Source organism: Talpa occidentalis, unplaced genomic scaffold, assembly GCF_014898055.3.
Source record: "Talpa occidentalis isolate TD23 unplaced genomic scaffold, MPIMG_talOcc4v2.1 talOcc4.2, whole genome shotgun sequence".
In the NCBI taxonomy this organism is placed as follows: domain Eukaryota; kingdom Metazoa; phylum Chordata; class Mammalia; order Eulipotyphla; family Talpidae; genus Talpa; species Talpa occidentalis.
The window spans coordinates 17,105,697-17,126,397 of record NW_023602073.1 but is presented as its reverse complement, the minus strand read 5'-3'; the positions used below and the strand labels follow the sequence as shown (position 1 = coordinate 17,126,397).

Genomic DNA, 20,701 nt, shown 5'->3' with positions numbered 1-20,701 from the left:
TGACTTTATTGATCTGTGGAAGCCTGTTATATCAATCCCATATCTTCTGATAGGCTTAAAACAGTTGTCACTCACTGTTGACTTTATATGAAGCATGTTATAATCGTTCAATTGTATATATATATTGTTATGATGTAGATTTTTTTTAAAGATTATTTATTTATTTATACAAGCACTGGGTACACTCAGAAGCTTGGGAGGGTGAGAGAATTCACTAGAGCCAGAGCAGGGAGCAGAACAGGCAGACTGACGAAGTACACTGCCGAGGGGAGTAACGGGCATGGCAGGAGAGGTCTGCGTGCTATGTGGGATCCTCACGGGTGGCAGGGATCGAACCAGCGCTGGAGAGGCTGCGGGCAACTTCGTAGCCAACGCTCAACCACTGTGCCACTGGGGAGGCCCTGTAGATGTTATTCTATTCATATTTACTCATATATTTGGGCCTTTGGTATTGATTTCTAACCTATTTGTATTGTACCCCCTACCCACTGGGGCAGCCTCTCTTTGCTCTATCATCTCCTCTGTGGTTTTCCTTGGCTGAAGCAAATAGAAGTCAGAGAAAATGGAGCCTGGAAGATGTGTCCACAGGGGTCAGCTTTACTGGGAACAGCAGAGTGGAGAAAGGTGGGGAGTGACCTTGAGGGGAAAAAGTGAGACCCTAGGACAGGAAGAGTTTCTGCAACTTGATTTCCCTTAGTGATGGAGTCCAGTAATCATTGTTTAACCCAGTAACACAGTGCATGCTTAACTCTGTTGCTACAACTTCTGTTCAGTACTGCTTCAGTACAACTTTCAGTACTGCTCAACTGTTCAGTGTCACACTTAAGTTTATCATATATTTTCTATTTTACTTGATCCAATCAATAGTTACATGTTTTTGTTATGTATATTGGTGTCCAGTTTATTTTCTTCTGCTAATTCATTAGCTGATACAAAACAGAAGACCTTATAATTTAAAAAGCGTGGAGCAGGTTTCCTCAGGTCAGGGTAAAATTCTGGGTTTTCAATAACCTGTGTCCTTAGCTTTGTTATTTTCCTTTCTTATTCTTGGTGTGTGTGGTATTATTAAAATGGGAAGGTGGTTCTGCTCAAATCATCTGTGATTCCTACTTGTCCTACAGGAGATGACTGACTTAGCGGGGACAGTAACACTATCATTTTGGGTGATTCTGGTCCTTGGCTTTTCTGAGTGGTGAGATGGTGATGATGACATTTATTTTTACTATCCATTATTGATCATTTCCCATATACCAGGAATTTCACCAGCTCTTACGTTTATATTAGGTCATTCAAATATCTTCCATACCTTTATCTGTGTTAATAGGATTTCTGCTTTATATTTAACAGATAGAGGATGACTCATGCACCCAGCAGGAAACATATTTGAACACAGGCTAGTTTATTGAAAACTAAAGACATCAAAAACATATCTTTTGTTGTTTTCTGTTTTATTTTGCAGTCCGTGTGACTCTGGATCCGGATACAGCTCATACTCACATAATTGTCTCTGAGGATTAAAGACAAGTGACCTATGAAGGCCCCCAGTTGATCCTTAGAAATTCTCTAAGATATCTTGACCGTACCCTGTGTCCTTGGCTGTGAGCACTTCAACTCAGGAAGACATTACTTTGAAGTGGATGTGAGAGAAGATTCTGGGTGGGATTTAGGAGTCTGTCTGGAAAATGTACCCAACCATGCTCTCTTGAGTCTGCAACCTACATGTGGATCCTGGGTCATTAGATCATGCAAAGGGAAAGCATATGTAGCCTTTACCAATCCCACAACTTCCCTTCCTCTGAAGGCGCAAATCTGGGTTTTGGGAATTTTTGTGGATTGTGAGGACGGATATGTGTTCTTTTACGATATGACAAGTACTGGCTCCCACATCTTCATCTTCCCAAGGGCCCCTTTCTCTGATACTCTCCACCCCTTTTTTAGGATTTCTCAAGGTTCCGCTTCATTCCTAAATTGACTAAAACAGTGGACTATAACTGTGTAGTCAAGGTCTATTTGATTATATCTGAGTCCTTCCAGTAGTAACTAATTTTTTATATTTTAGAATAGTTTAAGAAAACGGGCATTAGCAATCTGGAATGTATCAACTTCCTTTCCAATACTGAGACCGCCCCGCCATTAAAATTCATTTTTATTCATCATCCCATTCCAATTTGAAGCCTCTTGCTGTAACCATCGTAAACCTTCTCTCACACTTTAACAGGTTATTGCCCGAAGGACTCACTGGTCCGGTAGCTGTCCCACTAATGATGACAACCAGGATGAGAGGTCAAATTCATGCTCTGGTCTCTCTTCAGATTAACAATAACATGTCAGTAGTGAGAAGATTCCAGCTCCTTTGATGTTTCTGCTTGTTCATGCAGCTGACACACAACTTCACGGCCACATGTGACTTCACATGGTATCAAAGAAACTGGGAACACTCAGCCCCAGAGAGAGTCTATGTATCACAAAGAATGGTGGGGGAGATACACAATGAGCTAATGTATGCTCAGTGCTTGGTGAATTTGTGGTATATGAAGTGATAATGTGATAAAAAAAAAAAAAAGCATACCATCATCTTCATCATAACCATCTCCATCTCTAAAAAGCCAAGACAGAGACAGAGTGGACAGAGAAACTGTCCTTCCCAAAGCCCTTGCTCTCCCAGGTAAGACATCTCAGACAAGGACTCCTGAAAATCAGATCTCTGAACCCACTCAAGAGGCATGGAGAGGATGATGGATGATTCTGGTGCAAGCAGGCACAGGGTGGGTTCACTGCAGCTTTGGTAAATGGTAAAGGGAGAGTCCTGGAGCCCTCAGTGGATTTTACAGGCCCTTAATGCTCTCAGGGAACCAGGTACACCGGCACACCCGGTAGGAAGGCAGGCATCGGCTGGGCAGGGAGGCTGGGGGGGGCAAGGGGGGGGCAAGCCTCCAGTATGGCAAACCTTTACGCTTTTTCTCTGGCCTCTTTTTATGGAGTTCTCAGTTTTGATCTCTCGTGGCCTCGCCCAGAGTGGTCCTCCTGTAGCTGCAGTCCTGATAGCGCCACCGCTTACAGCTCTGGTCTCCCAGCACAGATGCCCACAATGGCACATGTGTACTCCCTCACCCTGTGGGCCCAACTATCCACAATGACAGGCGTGTGTGCCCTATGCCCAGGTCTCTCTGCCCTGGGCCTCCACAATGGGCAGTGGGAGTGGAGGAAAGGGCCTGATTTTTCCTCATTTAACCTACAGTGATCATTGTTATAATCTTGCTTTTTCCCCAGCGAAGGCTGACCATCTACAGGATTTTGAGTTTGTTGTGTCTTGTTTTTAAAGATTTATTTATTTTTATACAAGAACCGGGGCACAGGCCAGATGCGAGGGAGGGTGAGAGGATTCACCAGACACAGAGCAGGGAACAGAACAGGCAAACTGACAAAATACACTGCTGAGGGGAGCAGCGGGCGAGACAGGAGAGGTCTGCTTCACCACATGGGATCATTGCCGGCTGGCCGGAATTGAACCTGCGCTGCAGAGGCTGTGGACAGCTTCACAGAGCGGTGCTAAACCGACTGCACCACCAGGGAGGCCCACATTTTGAGTTTTTATATCCATTCATTCAATGAAGATTTACTGAGTACTCACTGAGTGCTCAGCACTGTTCTAGGTAAAGGGAAACAGAAGTGAAAAATAGAGGCCAACTTATGGTCTTCACAGCATTTTGATTATATTCTCTATGATATGATGGTTCCACCATGGAGGCTTTATTCATGTCTTTTCTCATCTGGAGGAGGTAGGAATAAGGAAGAATTGTGATCAACCCAGAAAAAGGGTCGGAGAGTTTTAGAAAAGGTGGCAGAAGGCAGGTAGAAGGTGTGTAAGAGGGAACCAGTGGGCATGTTGTAAAAGGACACACGTCCAGCCTCATAGTCAAGAAAAACCCCCACAATCTGGGGCTTCTCAGGCAGAGAAAGGGATTTTATATAATCAGTAAGGGCAGTGCAGCCATCTGCTCTCCTCCACCTGATCACCCAGAATCCAGATGCAGGCTTCAACTTCATGTCCCTGTCTCTGGGCACATCTTCCAGGCAAACTCCTAAGTTCCACCCGGTTCCCTGTCCCACGTCCACTTCAAAGTAATGTCGTCCTGAGGTGAAGCCCTCAGAGCCCAGGACACAGGGTAAGGCACGAAATCTCTTAGAGTTGTAACGCTTTTTCTGGGTGTCTCCATGGGTCACTTTTCTCCCATCCTCAGACAGAATTAGATTACTGTGAGCTGTCTCTGGATCCAGAGTCACACTGACTGAAAAATTAAACAAACAAAAACCAAAAGGGATTATGTTTTCACAATGACAACTGTTTGACTTAAAACCAGCCTGTGCGCAAATGCAAGCTTGTTTCCTACTATCTATGTGAGTCATTCTCTGAAATTCTAATTCAATATAAAATGAGATCACAAGAATGGCGGGAAGGTATTGAATGAGCTAATGTATGCTTTAGGCCTGGTGAAATTTCTAGTATAGTCAGTGATCAATGTGATAAAAAAAAATTCCAGATCATCTCCATCTCTATCACCATCACCATCTCTTAGAAAAGCCAAGGACCAGAACTACCTGTAGAGATACTGTCCTCCCCAGAGCCCTTGTTCTCTCAGGTAGGACAACCAGGAATCATGGAGATTATAGCAGACGAGTCCTTCCCATGTTTATTAAAAATCTCCCACACCAAGGATCAGAGAGGAAAATAGCACGGCTAATGTCATAGCTTGTGACTGAAGTCCCAGGATTTCCCCAGGTCTCAGGACACACGCCAGTCCCATGGCTTGTAAGGGTGAGCTCTTCAGATAATGTTCCACAGGGATTAGATTAAAGAAATAATCTAAACACCAACATAACACACCTAATAACTAGAGTCAAGTAAAATAGAAGCAAATGTGATAAACTCATAACGATAACATGAAGAAGCAGAGGACTGAACAATAAAAAAGTGCAACATATAAAACAATATAAAATGGAAATTTTCCAGGCAGAATTTTCAGGAAATTCGAGTCTTTACATGTATGATTTAAAAAACGAAAGACGATCAAAACCACTATACTCTGTAGCAAATTGAAACTTGAAAAAGGCAAGAGAAATCCAAAGAGAATTGTTTAATAAGGAAAAATAGAAATTAAGCAATAACTGAGGTTAAAAATAAAGTAAAGAAAGTAACAGAGAAGGAAAAGAAAAGCGGTCCTCAGCTATACCTATGGCAAGAAGGACCCAAGGAGAAAGAGAAGGCAACTGAGGAAGGATGTTTAAAAATTAAAGAAATTTATGACAATCTTTATGCTACTAATAAAACTGAATGCAATCCAAAAAAATGAAAAACTGGGGCTCCCCGGTGGCACAGTGGTTGAGCCTTGGGTTGCGAAGCTGCCCGCAGCCCTTGCAGCACCGGTTCGATCCCCAACAACCGGGTGAGGGTCCCACATGGCGCGCAGACCTCTCCTGCTGCCCGCTACTTCCTTCAGCAGTGTACTTCCATCCTTCTGCCTGCTCTGCTCCCCGCTCTGGCTCTGGTGAATTCTCTCACCCTTCCGCGCTACTGACACTACCCAGTGCCTGCATAAATAAATAAATAAATAAATCTTTTAAAAAAATAATAACTTTATATAAAAATATTTCTCAGGCTTCTCCTTGGTGGCGCAAGGGGTTAAGATGCAACCTGTGAAACTATCCTCAACCTCTGCAGCATGAGTCCAACCCCCTGCTGGCCAGGGAGCAACCCACATGGCACAGCAGACCTCTCCTGACTTACCCGCTGCTCCACTCAGCAGTGTACTTCAGTCAATCTGCCTGTTCTGTTCCCTACTCTGTCTCTGGTGAATCCTCCCACCACCCCACCCCGACTCCTCTGGCCTGTACCCCAGCTCTTATATGCATAAATAAACAAATCTTTAAAAAAAAAATTCTTGTCCATGAGAAAGAAAGCATGAGTAAGCCATGAGAGAAATGATCACTGGTTTACACACAGATAATAAACAGGGATATGTATCAACCAAAACTTCCACTATTGATAACTTTCATCTGGGCCACCAACACGCCATCCAGACTGAGTAAGACCCCAAACTTCGGGCCACAAGAGCCAAGGCCAAGGCTGCACCTGAAAGCACTGGAAGCTCCCAGGAGGCATGGTAGTGCTGGTGGATTTATCATACCAGGATTAACTTTGACAAATAGCATCAAGGTTACTTTGCGAAAGCTGGCTGAGGCACTTCGAGAGCCATCAGAGCTTCTGCTCCTCGGTCAACCTTGATAAACTGTGGCCCTCGGTCATTGAGCGCTCAGACTCATGTAAATGCTGCCCAAAACAGGACCTGAAGTGGCCCCCATCACTGAGATGGTACAATGGGGCTACGACAAAGTTCTGGGAAGGGAAAGTGCCCAAGGCAGCCTGCCATCCTGAAAGCGAGATGATGCAGGAGAGGAGCTGAGGAGCAGATTAAGGGTGCTGGGGAGAGTGAGGGGGTTGTGTCCTGACAGCTGGAAGCTACAAGGAGGATCATTAAATGCTACATGTGCCAAAAAAAAATTTACTATTCAAGATAATGAAAATACCCACAGTGCTTCACAGAGTCCACTGAGCAAACTTTCCATTTAGTGTGGCTCAGAGGCAGGAGCCCCGTGGTGACACACCAGAAGTGGTCCTAGACTTCCAAAATACAAGCAATAATGTAAACCAATTTTGCCTCAGAGATATTAAAAAAGCAAGGGCAAAACACATCTCCCAAAGAAAAGAGAATTACATGACCCCCTTACCTAAGGACAGAAATACAAAATTCCTAAACAAAATCGTGTAAAAATAATACATTTTATGTATCTCGATATATATATTTTATATATGCATATATGTATAACATACATAATTTACCACACATGGTAACAATTTGTTTGCAACACATATAGATAAAAAGTGAATCTGATATATACATACCATATAGGTTACAATCAAAACATCTAGAGAGGGCCTCCCCGGTGACGCAGTGGGTTGAGCACAGTGCTGTGAAGCTGTCCACAGCCTCTGCACCGTGGGTTCGATTTCCGGCCAGCCAGGGAGAAACCCACATGGCATGGTAGACCTCTCCCGTCTTGCCCGCTGCTTCCCTCAGCAGTGTCTTCGGTTCATCTGCCTGTTCTGCTCCCCACTGTCTCTGGTGAATTCTCTCACCCTCCCGCACCTCTGATCTGTACCCCAGTTCTTGTATAAATAAATATCTTTGAAAAAAAAATACATATCAAGGCATATCTAATAATATTAAACGTGTTATATTTTATACATGTATGTGGTTTCTCTCCATGAATTTGATAGAGTGCATACCCATTATCTAATCTGATAAAACATCAAGCCAGATATATAATATAAACATAAAATACATATATTAATATATAAAATATATTTTGAGAATCCCTAAAATATAACAGGAGTATATACATGCAAAATCTATATGTATTATATGGAGTACACCTAATATATGAGGTACATATAAAGCAGCTATATCATGCATATTTATATAGTGTGCATATTTATTTATTTGTTTTTTTAAGATTTATTTATGCATTCATACAAGAGATGGGGTACGACCAGAGGTGTGGGGGGAGAGAGGGAAGGGCGGTGAGAGGATTCGTGGGGAGCAGAACAGGCAGACTGACTGAAATACACTGCTGAGGGGAGCAGAGGGGAGACAGGAGAGGTCTGCTGTGCCATGTGGGTTGCTCCCTGCTGGGGATTGAACTCGTGCTGCAGTGGCTGCGGACAGCTTCATAGGTTGTGTCTTAACCCATTGCGCCACCAGTGAGGCCTTATAGTGTGCATATTTATGTAGTACACATAATAAAAAAAAAAACTAACCCGTGAAAGCTGACTACAGAAGTAAGCACCAGAGGGGGAGGGAGAGGGCAGAGGAAAGAACAAAGAGGAAAGGAAGCACAATGGACCACGGCGGTGGGCGATGCTGATGGTGCGGTGGGTGCACTGTAGTGATAGGTATCACTAAATATTACTTCCATTAATGATAAATAAACTTAAAACATAAATAAGAGATTATAATACATACACATAAATTTTAAGATAAATATGTAAATTTAATATAGAATTTAAAAAGAAAATGTCATCAGAGTCAAGGTCCTAGAACTAGTTGCATCTCAGTCCATCACACTCGTCTATCTTTCTTGCATTGTTCTGACTTTCCTGACATAGTATCAATACCCTTTATGTCCCAGACATTGTCCTAATCTAACATGGGTGGATGCACTTCCTTTTATGACAACCAATAAATGGAAAATTGTTAGTATTTTCAGTTCTCTGATGAGGCACACAAGGAGGTGACTTGCCTGGGCTGACACAAGTAAGAAATGGGAGAGCAGGAAACTGAGGAGGGCAGAGATCCCCAGTTAGCTGTGGGCCTGTGCAAGCACGGAGCACCCTAAAGCAGGAGAGTGTGGGGCTCCAGAGAAACAGCTATATGTCTGGCCCACAGACAGGTGGAGAACGTGGTTAACACTAAAGTTAACTTTCACCCCCAGCACTGAATAATTCTTGACTTTCCATACCTTGGTAGGTCTTTAACATGTCCCTCACATCGAAGTAGAGCTCAGAAACATTGCAGACAGTACGAGGTTCCAAAGACACGGCCTCTGGGACTTGCAGCTTCATAGCTGAACTCCTAGAATCAGCAGAGCACAGAGACTTCAGTGGACCTTCCATTGAATTCTCCGTGCCCCACCCCTGCCCCCATACTCATACAGCACGTACCTGTTCAGGGTGTCTTTCACGCCCTACAGACAAACAGGGATAAAAGGTGAGTTTAGAAATATCCACATTAAATGGGGCTTGGCATGTGGCTGTTCTCTATACACTCCATCCAAAGCAGAGTGAGTCCCACCTTGCTACTGAGGGATTCCCAGGTCAAATGTGTGCCATCCTGTCCCCTAGATCTAGAGCACGGCAGCCAAAGGGATCTATGTGAGCCCAGTAGCCTTCTTGCTATGGACTGTGATCACAGCAGAGTGTGGGCTGCTTGAGGAGGGCTGGGAGATCTTGCTTTCAGGAACTTAACTACCTTCAGATGAGTCTATATTAGCAATCACTTATCACACAGGCCTTTCCTTAGTGAAGAATCCATGCAGAGCTGATGAGAATGGGAAACTGGGGTGACAAAGCCAGGTGTCAACCTTACAGTGTGGCCTCCAGTTCTTCAGTGGCAACTAAAATAAACAGCTCCAGCAATTAATGGTATTGGGGTGGATCCCTCATGCAGCTAGAGGAATGTACAATTAGAGCTCCCCGGGCAGGTGATTCACATGAAACCAGGAAAAACATTGTCATTCATCCTGGGGGCCCCGGTGTATTATCCTACGGTCATGTGGACAAGTCTTTAAGCAGACAGATACTCAGGCTCCTGTGCACATGGGACAGAGGCAACAGGAGGTAAAGGATAGCCCGTGGCTCCATCTGCCCAAGAGACACACCACATATATCCAGGCTGGGTGTGTTTTCTCAGATTCATATAAAAAAACACCCTCTAGACTGGGAAGGCCAACCTGCAGATACTGATATATATTTAAGAGAAACACCATGTTAAAGTATGACTCAGGAATGTCATGCTTTACAGTGAAACAGGGATTTGTCCCAAATTCCCTCACCACACTCCCTTAATGCCTCAGGACAGACAACTCTTCTCTACCCTTCCAGTGAGCAGCCTCACCTTCAGCAAATTCAGGGTTGATTCCTGATGTTTCTTCTGTAGTTCCAGGATGTGACTCTTCAGTTCACTGCTCTGCCTTTCCACACTGGCTTCACTGTCCTGCAGTTTTTTGAGAGTCTGCCATTTTTCCATTTCCAGTTCCTCCAGAAAATACAACTCTTCTCCACGGAGTAAGTCGAGGAGACTCTGAAAGTCAGAAAGGATTTTTTCTCTCTGAAGATCCATCTTCTCCTACAAAGAAAAAGCACGAACAAAAGGCATACATAAACCAAAATTCTTTTATGGATGAAATGAGAAACAAAATGAGGTACAGATAGACAATGGAAAAGTGTTCAATATTATAAAATGTATGAAATTCTGTTATGGGTAAATCTTAAAGACACTACGGTAAGTGAAGTCACAGAGAAATGGCAACAATTTTATGATTGTACTTATAGAGGTACTCAGTCAAATTTAAAATCAAAGTAGAAGGCTGGAGACTAGGTGGCAGGAGGGACAGCAGGGACACTGTTGAGTGAGGTTGAGTTTCAGATTGGCTGGATGAACTAGTTCTGCAGATGGAGAGGCAAGATGGGGGCTCCACAGTGTGAAGACAATGCCTTGAACACACAGGATGCTGAAAATGGTAAATTTCCAGATATAGTTTGAAAGACACATACAGACTTGTAAACCTAGAGTTTGCTGTGCGACTGTGACTTTTTTTTTTGATGGGACATCTGAAGACAGTGTGCCAGTTCCTGCTGCAAAGCCACGCCCAGGACTCAGGCCCTCACATGTGGAAGATGCTGTCACAGTTTTCTGTAGCCAACTAACTAATTTTCTTCTTCTTCCATCAAGAATTACGGGACCTAGGTTCAAAATGCTAGATAACTTCATTCTGGAACTACTGCCAAGACAAAATACTTACATGAGCCCGTTTTTATTTGGATGTAAGAAGGTTTAACTGTTTCTAATGGAATGCTGGGAAGTAAAAGTTTGTGATGATTCTTACAAAGACTAGATGTTAAGACAACCAGGCTGGTAGGTGACTGACCCCAATGTACTCAGACAAGTATAGATGAGAGGTACCTGAACTATTCATCTACCAAGCCTGTGCCCACTTGATCCTCCTTATGTGTAAGACTGACAGAATCCAATCTCTCTTGTGGGACTCACTTTTCATTGGGAGACACAGAGTTTCAATTTCCACTGGGGCTTCCTCAGTTCATGGGGTGCTTCAGTGACTGTGATGTTGTGGAGAGGGGAGACTGATTGTGCAGGAGACACATACAGGACAGCCGGATTCTGGCATTGACCTGGTTTCCCTATATACTTGCAACAATGGGAGTTCTCACAACATGAGATTCCAGAAATGAATCAGGAAGTATGACTCTCCTTTGAGAGCTCAACTTTAGCATCCACACACAAAGGACCAGGACAGTGGCCTGAAGAGACCCCTGAGGGAGGTGGAAATGATGAAGCGCTCTGCAGGCTGTGTGCCTGGGACGGATCACACCAGTATTTCTGGAAGGCATAGGTCTCTGATGTAGGAGACTGGTCAGACATGGAAAATCTTAGAGAAACGCAGTCTACAGTCAAAATAAAATTGTTCTTATAGCATCTCCACCTCATTACAGTCTCATAAAGCTGTGTAGTATAATGTCACCTGGGCTGCCCCAGTTTTCAGTGCTCACAAAGGATGGGTCTTAAACCTGGAAGGGGGAGTGTGGACCCTATACTGTGGTAAATGTGCCAAAGTGCTACAGTTGAGGTGTCCAAACAATTAAGTGATTTAAAACTTGAGGTATTTTAACTCTGAGATATTTACAATTTGATGTGCAGTCTAGGATGGTTCTGTGTAAGAAGGATCAACATTCTGCCTCTGCAAAAGGAAATGTGGGAATCCTAGCTGACTGCTACTGATGGCTAAAAAGAGGGAGATAAGTTCAGTCAGACACTAGGGCAATAAAAACAAAAAATATTTCTCTTTGGATGTCATCTATTTGTTCTGGTCTAGTGAGAATAAACCTTCAACTGTTTTGCCGAGCTGTCCCCTCTGGCTATGCTCTAGGTGGAAAATAGCTTTAAATTCTTACCTCCCATTTAAGGATTTGTCTGCTTATGGTCACCTTTAAGCTATTACACTCATCTTCCTGTTGCCTCAGTTTTGCCACAGCATCCTGGATCTTTCCCTGATAAAAGTTGGGTGAAGAAAGTGCAGTCAATTGGACAAATTCTTAAGGAGAATAAGTGGTTCCTGCCGTCCAAGATCATTAGAATAACATGAAATATTGTTGATTCCTTATCCTTTCAGAAGAAGCGCCCCATGGACTGGCTGTGCAGTAACAATATGATCCCCTTATACCCAGAACAGTTGGTAGGATTTTTACCACCATTTCTGTGCTGCAGAATCAGAGGCTTGGGAAGAGATTAAGGAACCTGGCCTGGTGCTTTATCTGGTAGGTACTGAGCTCAGAAGCCAGGCTCATCTGCTCCCTCACAGGTGAGCTCTATCTGTCTCTAGAGCCTCAACCAGAAGATGATGCATACAGAACAATGTAGTAACCATCCAAAGGACTTTCTCAAAATTTCTATATATGGTACATAGTATGTGTCCATCAGGACTCCCCCAGGAAGCTTCCCAGATACCAGTCACAATAGTAGGGACCAAACTACTGTAGGCATTCTCCTTTAGCTGATTTGTTTACTCAACCAGAATGTAGGCTAAATTACAAGTAGTGGGTCTCTGTCCATATTTTCAGATTCCATGACATGGCCTTGCACATTGTGGTTTCTCAAATTGTGCACACACGTGAAGATAAAACAAGCCGCTGTGGGTCTGAGCAACTGTATTAAACAGTAAGCGGTCATGACGGCATGGATGAATAGGGACAAGACTCTGAAAGTCAGAGGGCAGGTAGGATTTGATTCGGTGTGGACCCAGGATGAACTATTTTTCAGAGGAATGAGATGAAAAATAGCTGTGTTTCCTGATCACGAGTTTAGGATTCAGTATAAAAACTCTTAGATCTGAGAGTTCAGCCCGAGAGCAGGTGCTGCTGCAGGAGTCCGGGGCGCTCACTCACCTTGTACTCGGGATATGCTTCTTTGTCAAGAACATGGCTGTGTCCTTTGTGCTCTAGGGACCGCTCACAGCACCAGCAGATGAGCTGGCCGTTGTCCTCACAGAACAGGTGGAGTTGCTCCCCATGTTCCTCACACAGCTTCTCACGGTCCATTTTCTTGATAGTTTCAATGAGGTTTTCCAGCTGTTTCATGGGCCGGAGATCCTTCCTCTCAAATATTTTCCAACACAGGGGACAGTTGAACTCCTCCAGGTCTGAGTCCCACTGTTGTTGTTTCTTCATAATGTCCTCTATGCACTCACAGCAGAAGCTGTGCTCACATTCGATGCTCACAGGCTTCGTCATCAGCTGCTGGCAGAGAGAGCACGTGGCTTCCTCCTTCATCTTCTTGATAGTGGTAACTAAGGCCATGGCTTTTCTTCAAAAGCTCCAGTTTGGTTTGGAAGCAGAGATGAAGCTGTCAGAATTTTCCAGTGATGGAACTACACAGAAACTCGGTCATTCGGCCTCCGAAGGCCTTGAAATCTGTCTGGAGAAGAAATGGTTTGGATTTGGAAGAGGCAAACCCTATTGCTGGCTTGGAGAAACGGTGATCCCTATCACAACTGGCTACTAAAATTTAATTTACATAAATGAGAAGATTTAAATTTTCTAATTCTACTTCCCACTAGCTGTGTTTCAATTGCTTCCTATCTGCCTGTGGACTGGCTACATGGCACCCCGGAGAGAGAGCATTCTATCACTGTAGAAGTAAAGAGAGATAGAAGCAAGGGAAGCTTCCCCACAAAAATTGCAGGCAGAGAGAAAACTAAGTCAGGGAGAATGAATCTCTTTCCCCATCTATTGAACATCAAGAATGATAATTAGGGCCTCCCTGGTTGTGCAAGGGGTTAAGACACAACCTCTGAAGCTTTCACCAGCCTCTGATGCACCAGTTCAATCCCTGGCCAGGGAGCTACCCACATGCCGCAGCAGACCCCTCCTGACTCGGCCGCTGCTCCACTCAGCAGTGTATTTCAGTACATTTGCCCGTTCTATTCCCCCCTCTGCCTCACACCCCCCCGCCCCCCCCCCACACCTCTGGCCTATATGCCAGTTCTTGCATGCATAAATAAATAAACCTTAAAAGAAAAATAAGTAATTACTGCCCAAATCACTTCCTTGTAAGTAGTAAAACCTCTCAGGAACTGGGTGATCTATGAAGGATTCAAATGAGGCAAACACACCTGACTCTACTTCCCCCAACCTCCCTCCCCTAATTGTCCCAACCCCAACTCCCAACTTAAAACATAAAAGGGCAATAATTTAATAAAGATTCAGATGGAGATGGCAATAGGATAAAAATAAACCAAGGAAACCAGAACAGTGTCCCTTCTGTCACTTCTTGGTGACCTGAGAGAAAGAATCTGAAAGTGCTGGAAAGTAAGAGTTGGTACTGGGAGCAGAGCGGAAGACACCTGGGAAATAGCAGTCTTAGGAACTGTCTAGCAGGGGATGGATGTCCTTGGTGGGAAAACCCAGGGAGTTTGCAGGATCCAGATGTGGGGAAAGTGAGAAGCAGTGGGGATGGGGGGGAAATGTGGGATACTGGGTACGAGACACCTCTAGAGTCTAATAATGAGGATCTGAGAGCCAGACAGGGAGGAATGACAGGAGCAAAGAGGCCTACCCCTTCCCCACAGCTAGGTGCTCAGAGAACCTAGTCCTGCCCCCTTCCCACAGGGATCCGATAAGGGACTTACCTAGAATTATCACTAGTATCTAGTGAGTTCCTACAAACCAACAACAAAGACAAAGAACCCAACTTAAAAGAGGCCATGGATCTGAACAGACACTATGCCCCAAAAGATAGAAAATGGACAACAGACACATGGAAAGAGGCTCACATCACCAGTAATTAGAAAAATGCAAAACAAAACCACAATGGAAACCACTTCACATTCATAGAACAGGTAAGCTTAAAAATGCCCACAATGACAAGTAGAGAAACCGGAAACTCATACATGGCTAGTGGAGATGTAAAATGGTGCAGCTTCTTTGGGAAACAGACATTCCTTTAGAAGTTGCAGAGTTTCCACATGATTCAGCAACTCTACTCTTAAGGATAGATTCCACACTTGACGTAAACCAAAAGACAGAGAAGCCATCTCTTGAGTATATATTCCAAAACTGAAACATACTCCACAAAACCTTGTACATAACTGTTCACAGGGGCATTATTCCAATTAGCCCCAAAGTGGAACCCAAATGTCCAACCATTGATGAATTGACACCTAAAATGTGTGAAATTGGTGCCTCCCCAGTGGCGCAGTGGTTGAGCTCTGGGTTGCGAAGCTGCCTGTAGCCTCTGCAGCGCCGGTTCTATCCCAGGCTGCTCTGGGGCCACCGGAGGAGTCCCATATGGCGCGCAGACCTCTCCTGCCTCCAGCTGCTCCCCTCAGCAGTGTACTTTGGTCCTTCTGCCTGCTCTGCTCCCCGCTCTGGCTCTGGTGAATTCTCTCACCCTCCCAGGCTTCTGACTGTGCCCAGTGCTTGTACAAATAAATAAATAAATGTATTAAAAAATAAAATAAATTAAAATGTGTGAAATTCACACCGCAAAGACCAACCGTCAGGATCCACATCTTGCAAATTTCAAACCTAAATGACTATATTCATCCATAAAAACGTACAAAAATACCAATTCATGCTCCAGAATTGATGAATCTAAAGAACACTGTACTAATGGACAGACGCCAGACACAGATGTCACGTGTTGTATGATAATTTTTGTTAACTGCCTAAAACAGGCAAATTTATAAAAAGAGAAGTTGGTGAGTCCCTGTGGGAGTATGAAAGTAGGGGGAGGAGAGTTATTGCTTAAGGATATGTGGTTTGTGTGTTAGATGAAAATGTTTTGGAGTTTAAATAGCAGTAATTGCTGTACAAATTTGTGAATACACTATAACTTTACACTGGGACACTTTGTAGATTTTATGTTCCACAAAATAGATCTTTTTAAAAATTCAATTCCTAGTTCAGTAAAGTAGCAGGATACAAAATCAACACTCAAAAGTCAGTAGCCTTCCTATACACAAACAATAAATCTGAAGAAGAAGAAATAAAAAAAACATCCCTTTTATTATCGAAACAAAAAAAATCAAATATTTGGGAATAAATCTAACGAAAGAGGTGAAGGGCCTATACAAAGAAAACTATAAAACACTGTTAAAAGAAATAGAAGAAGACACAAAGAAATGGAAAGACATCCCCTGCTCATGGATTGGAAGAATAAACATTATTAAAATGGCCATCCTACCAAAAGCAATATACAGATTCAATGCTATTCCAATCAAAATTTCAATGTCATTCTTCAAAGAAATAGAACGATTATTGATGAAATTCATATGGAATCACCAAAAACCCCAAATAGCCAAAGCTCTCTTGAAAAAAAAAAAAAAAAGGAATGGAGGCATCACACGCCCAGACTTCAAACTATACTACAAAGCCATAATCATCTAAACTGCATGGTATTGGAACAAGAACAGACACATAGATCAATGGAATTGAATAGAAAATCCAGAAATAAACCCACATATTTATGGTCAACTAATCTTTGACAAAAGAGCAAAGACTATGCATTGGAGCAAAGAAAGTTTGTTCAATAAATGGTGCTGGGAAAACTGGGTCGCTACATGCAAAAGAATGAATCTTGACCACTACCTCACACCATACACAAAAATCAACTCAAAATGGATTAAAGAACTAGACATAAGACCTGAAACCATAAAATACATAGAAGGAAATATAAGCGAAACACTAAGTGATATGCACATCAAAGACATCTTTACAGACACATCACCCAAAGCAGTGATAGTGAAGGCAAAGATAAACAGCTGGGACTACATCAAATTAAAGAGCTTCTGCACAGCAAAAGAGACAATAACAAAAACAAAGAGAAACCCCACCAACTGGGAGAACATTTTTGCACCCAACACTAATGATAAAGGACTGATCACAAAAATCTGCCAAGAGCTGATGAGACTCAACAACAACAAAGAAAATAATCCTGTCAAAAAATGGGCAGAAGAGCTAAAAAGAAACTTCTCTGAAGAGGAAATGCAAATGGCCAACAGGCATATGAGAAAATGTTCAACATCACTTGTAATCAGGGAAATGCAAATCAAAACTACCATGAGATACCATATTACACCAGTGAGAATGGCACATATTAAAAAAAACTAGCAACAACAAATGTTGGCGAAGTTGTGGAGAAAAAGGAACTCTCCTGCCATTTCTGATGGGAGTGCAAACTGGTCCAACCACTATGGAGAGCTGTGTGGAGATTTCTGGACCTACTAAACATAGAGTTTCCATATGATCCAGCAATTCCACTCCTAGGTATTTACCCAAAGGACACAGAAACATCAATTCCAAAGAGCACCTGCACCCCTATGTTTATAGCAGCACTGTTTACAATAGCTAAGCTTTGGAAACAACCCAAATGCCCAAAAATAGATGACTGGATCAAGAAGATGTGGTACATATACACCATGGAATATTACTCAGCATTCAAAAAAGATAAACACAGGGCCTCCCCGGTGGTGCAGCTTCGCTGGGTTGTGAAGCTGCCTGCAGCCTCTGCATCGCCAGTTAGATCCCCAGCTGCTCCCTGGCCACCAGAGGAGGGTCCCACATGGCGCGCAGACCTCTCCTGCCGCCCGCTGCTCCCCTCAGCAGTGTACTTCGGTCCTTCTGCCTGCTCTGCTCCCCGCTCTGGCTCTGGCGAATTCTCTCACCCTCCCGCGCTTATGACTGTACCCAGTGCATGTACAAATAAATAAATAAATACATAAATAAAAATTTAAAAAAAGTGAAGATGTTTCACTATTTAAAAAAAAAGGGGGGGCCTCCCCGGTGGCACAGTGGTTGAACGCTGGGTTGTGAAGCTGCCTGCAGCCTCTACAGCGCCAGTCCAATCCCCGGCTGCTCCCCGGCCACCAGAGGAGGGTCCCACATGGCACGCAGACCTCTCCTGCCCCCCGCTGCTCCCCTCAGCAGTGTACTTCGGTCCTTCTGCCTGCTCTGCTCCCTGCTCTGGCTCTGGTGAATTCTCTCACCCTCCCGAGCTTCTGACAGTACCCAGTGCTTATATAAACAAAAAACAAACAAACAAGTAAAATAAATAAATAAATAAAAACATGCCTCTTTAAAAAAAAAAAAAAGATAAACACATGCAATTTGCAGCAACATGGATGGCGCTGGAAGGGATCATGCTCAGCAAAATAAGCCAGAAAGAAAAAGAAAAATACCGGATGGTCTTACTCATAGCAGGAATCTAGAAAACTTAAATAAGGGACCAGGAAAATGAATAACTATAAGAAAGTGAAAATCAAAATCAACAAACAACTATGAACCAGAGACACTCCATGGGGGGTGGGGTAGCGGGGAGGGGAGGGATTGGGGTCAAAATAAGAGGGTTGCAATTGTATGGGGAATATAAAAATAAAATTTATTTTAAAAAAATTTAAAAAAAGTCAATTCCTGGGCCTCCCTGGTGGCACAAGGGGTTAAGACACAACCTATGAAGCTGTCCACTGCCTCTGCAGCACAAGTTGGATCCCCCGCCAGCCAGGGAGCAACGCACGTGGTCCAGCGGACCTCCCCTGACTCCCCTGCTGCTCCCCTCAGCAGTGTATTTCAGTCAGTCTGCCTGTTCTGCTCCCCACTCTGTCTCTGGTGAATCCTCTCACCCCCCACACCTCTGGCCTGTACCACAGCTCTTGCATGCTTAAATAAATAAATCTGTTTAAAGAAGTCAATTCCTGGAAAACATGTCCACATATGCAAAGAAACATATGTAGAAATGTTTGTGACCCAAAATAGAGAGACTAATAATCAAAATTTATCAGGACTCATACAGTTGTTATAAGCAGAAAACAGAAACTTAAGATAGTTACTTTTACTGCATTTCATACGTTCCAAAGTTAGAGACTCCTAAAAGTAATTTAAAAGATCCTAGAAAAGGAAACTCTGGCATATGATATAAACGTACAATTGTTATAGAGCAGCCCCGATATTAAACGGGTTCCTGGCTGTGGGTCCTCACTCGCGCTTAAAAGGGACTTATGAATACTCCACTACAGGCACACACAAGGTTAATAAAAGGTTTATTTACAAGGGAAAGGGAATTAAGGAAATGTACAACTCAGGGAGAAAATAGGGAAATAAAGTCTTTAATGCGTCCTACCCGATCCGCCGACCTGGAAACCCAAAGGCACTCTCAGAGCTGGCCTGACGCTGAGCTGGTGAGGAGCCAAAATGGAGGATCTTCTCCAAAGCCCACGTGTCCGGTTTTACCAAACCTGGCTGCTTAACCCCACCCTCAGGTCCCAGCCACCTTCCCTTGGGTGGTGATGGGATTTGGAGTTCCCAGTGTCTTTGGCATTGGCCTGGGGTGGGGGTGGAGTCCACGAAGCCTGTACGGAATGAGCTTTAGGACATCCTTTTCCCCTAACAGGTTCTCTGGCTCAGCACCAGCCTGGCCCCCAGGACCCTTAATTTTGTCTCCCCCTCCTCTGCATCCCGGGCAGACCCGCCCCACCTCATTCCCTTCTCTTCACTCCCCCAGTCAGACTCAGTTTCTCCCTTTTCCAGACCCGCCTCCGGGGCGGGAGGGTGGGCCAGCGGGGCGGGGCCGGGGCTACCACTGGGAAGGGGCTCACGGTGAGGGGGGATAGGCTTGGGAAGGGCGAGGAGGTGGGGAGGAAAGAGCCCCCAGTAGGCGCTCCCTGGAGCTTTCCTTTCCCATAGATGCTGGCGGGGCCCTTGCTTGTTCTCCTCCCTCTGCGTGTTGTGGGGACTGGAAAGCGCAGCCCCCCCTGTTTAAGCAGCCCCTGCCTCTGTGCTCTTGTTTCTCATCCGCGGGCGTCTCCTCAATAACTGACCATCCCCTGAGAGAATCACCCAAGAGCATGGCGGGTTGTTCTCAGACAAGAGCCAGTCATGACAAGCGTCTTTATCAGAGAGAAACTTGCCCCACCGCCTTTCATCACTTCAGTTTCCAGGACGATGTCGCTGCCAATGCCAGGGACAGGCTGTCACTGAAATTCCTGCATCCTCACAGGCAACAGCCCTTGTCAGCTCATGGACTGCATAGGATACACTTACAAAGGACCAGTCTCTTAGACAGGCATTAACAAATTTGTCTTTCCACTGTTTTGTGACAGCTTTGTCTTTGATGGGCATTAACAAGATGAACAGTTTGTCTTTCCCCCATTGGTTGCAATTTCCCCCTCGTTTGACAGAGTTATCTTTATGACCCAACCCCCAGATGAGCACTCCTGCATTTCAAGGAAGAGAAAGTTAAACATCAGCTATGGAAGAAAAACAAGCTGGCGCCCAACCTTCCCAGTTGCTGACCCCTTCCCTCTCCCCTTTTGCAGACCCTCGCCCAGCTCCACTTTTTTCCCTTGGTATAAACACCCCTGCCCTCTGCCAAAGAGCAGGACGGTTGTCTTTCAGACATGAGTCTGCTGCCCTCCTCATTTGTCGACAAATTAAACCGCTTTCCTTTTCCTCAAACTCTGTTTCCTTTTATTGGCTGAGGGAAACTGAGGCCAGTGTTCACTAACAATTTTGGCGAGACAGCCAGGAGGTGGATTCCACTTTGGCTCTCCGAACCCCAACTCTGACTTGCAACGATGGAGCAGTTGGCCATGGCAGCATGCCAGGGCTTACTTGTGTTGCATGAGGATGATGGAGAAGTGACCTGAGGACAGCAAGGGAAAGGCTGACCGAAACGCTGAGAAAACTCGCCTGTGCCAGGGCGGAAAACTGCCTGGGAGGGATGCCCCGAACTTGCTTAGTCCTTGGAGGTCTCCTCCGTCGTGACTTAGCAACAGAGGCTCACAAGGACAGGCATGT

General features: G+C 44.4%; 1 protein-coding gene across 8 annotated transcripts in view; it reads right to left on the bottom strand.

The window, feature by feature from the left end:
• The window catches only part of LOC119251752 (E3 ubiquitin-protein ligase TRIM38-like), a 73,445-nt gene extending 54,130 nt beyond the window's left edge, over window positions 1–19,315 (bottom strand). For 3 of the 8 annotated variants that reach the window (XM_054698408.1, XM_037519019.2, XM_054698409.1), the window contains exons 1-6: window positions 19,026–19,313; window positions 12,797–13,325; window positions 11,807–11,902; window positions 9,732–9,962; window positions 8,780–8,802; window positions 8,578–8,690 (exon numbers count right to left, since the gene is read on the bottom strand). In XM_054698408.1, coding sequence (XP_054554383.1) covers window positions 8,578–8,690; window positions 8,780–8,802; window positions 9,732–9,962; window positions 11,807–11,902; window positions 12,797–13,207 — 874 coding nt within the window. In that variant the 5' untranslated portion in view covers window positions 13,208–13,325; window positions 19,026–19,313. Of the gene's footprint in view, window positions 1–3,258; window positions 4,290–5,555; window positions 5,590–8,577; window positions 8,691–8,779; window positions 8,803–9,731; window positions 9,963–11,806; window positions 11,903–12,796; window positions 13,326–19,025 lie in introns of those variants that run through there. The other 5 variants (XM_037519017.2, XM_037519018.2, XM_054698406.1 and 2 more) reach the window with 5 other exon arrangements.
• Between the last annotated feature and the right edge of the window lie 1,386 nt (window positions 19,316–20,701).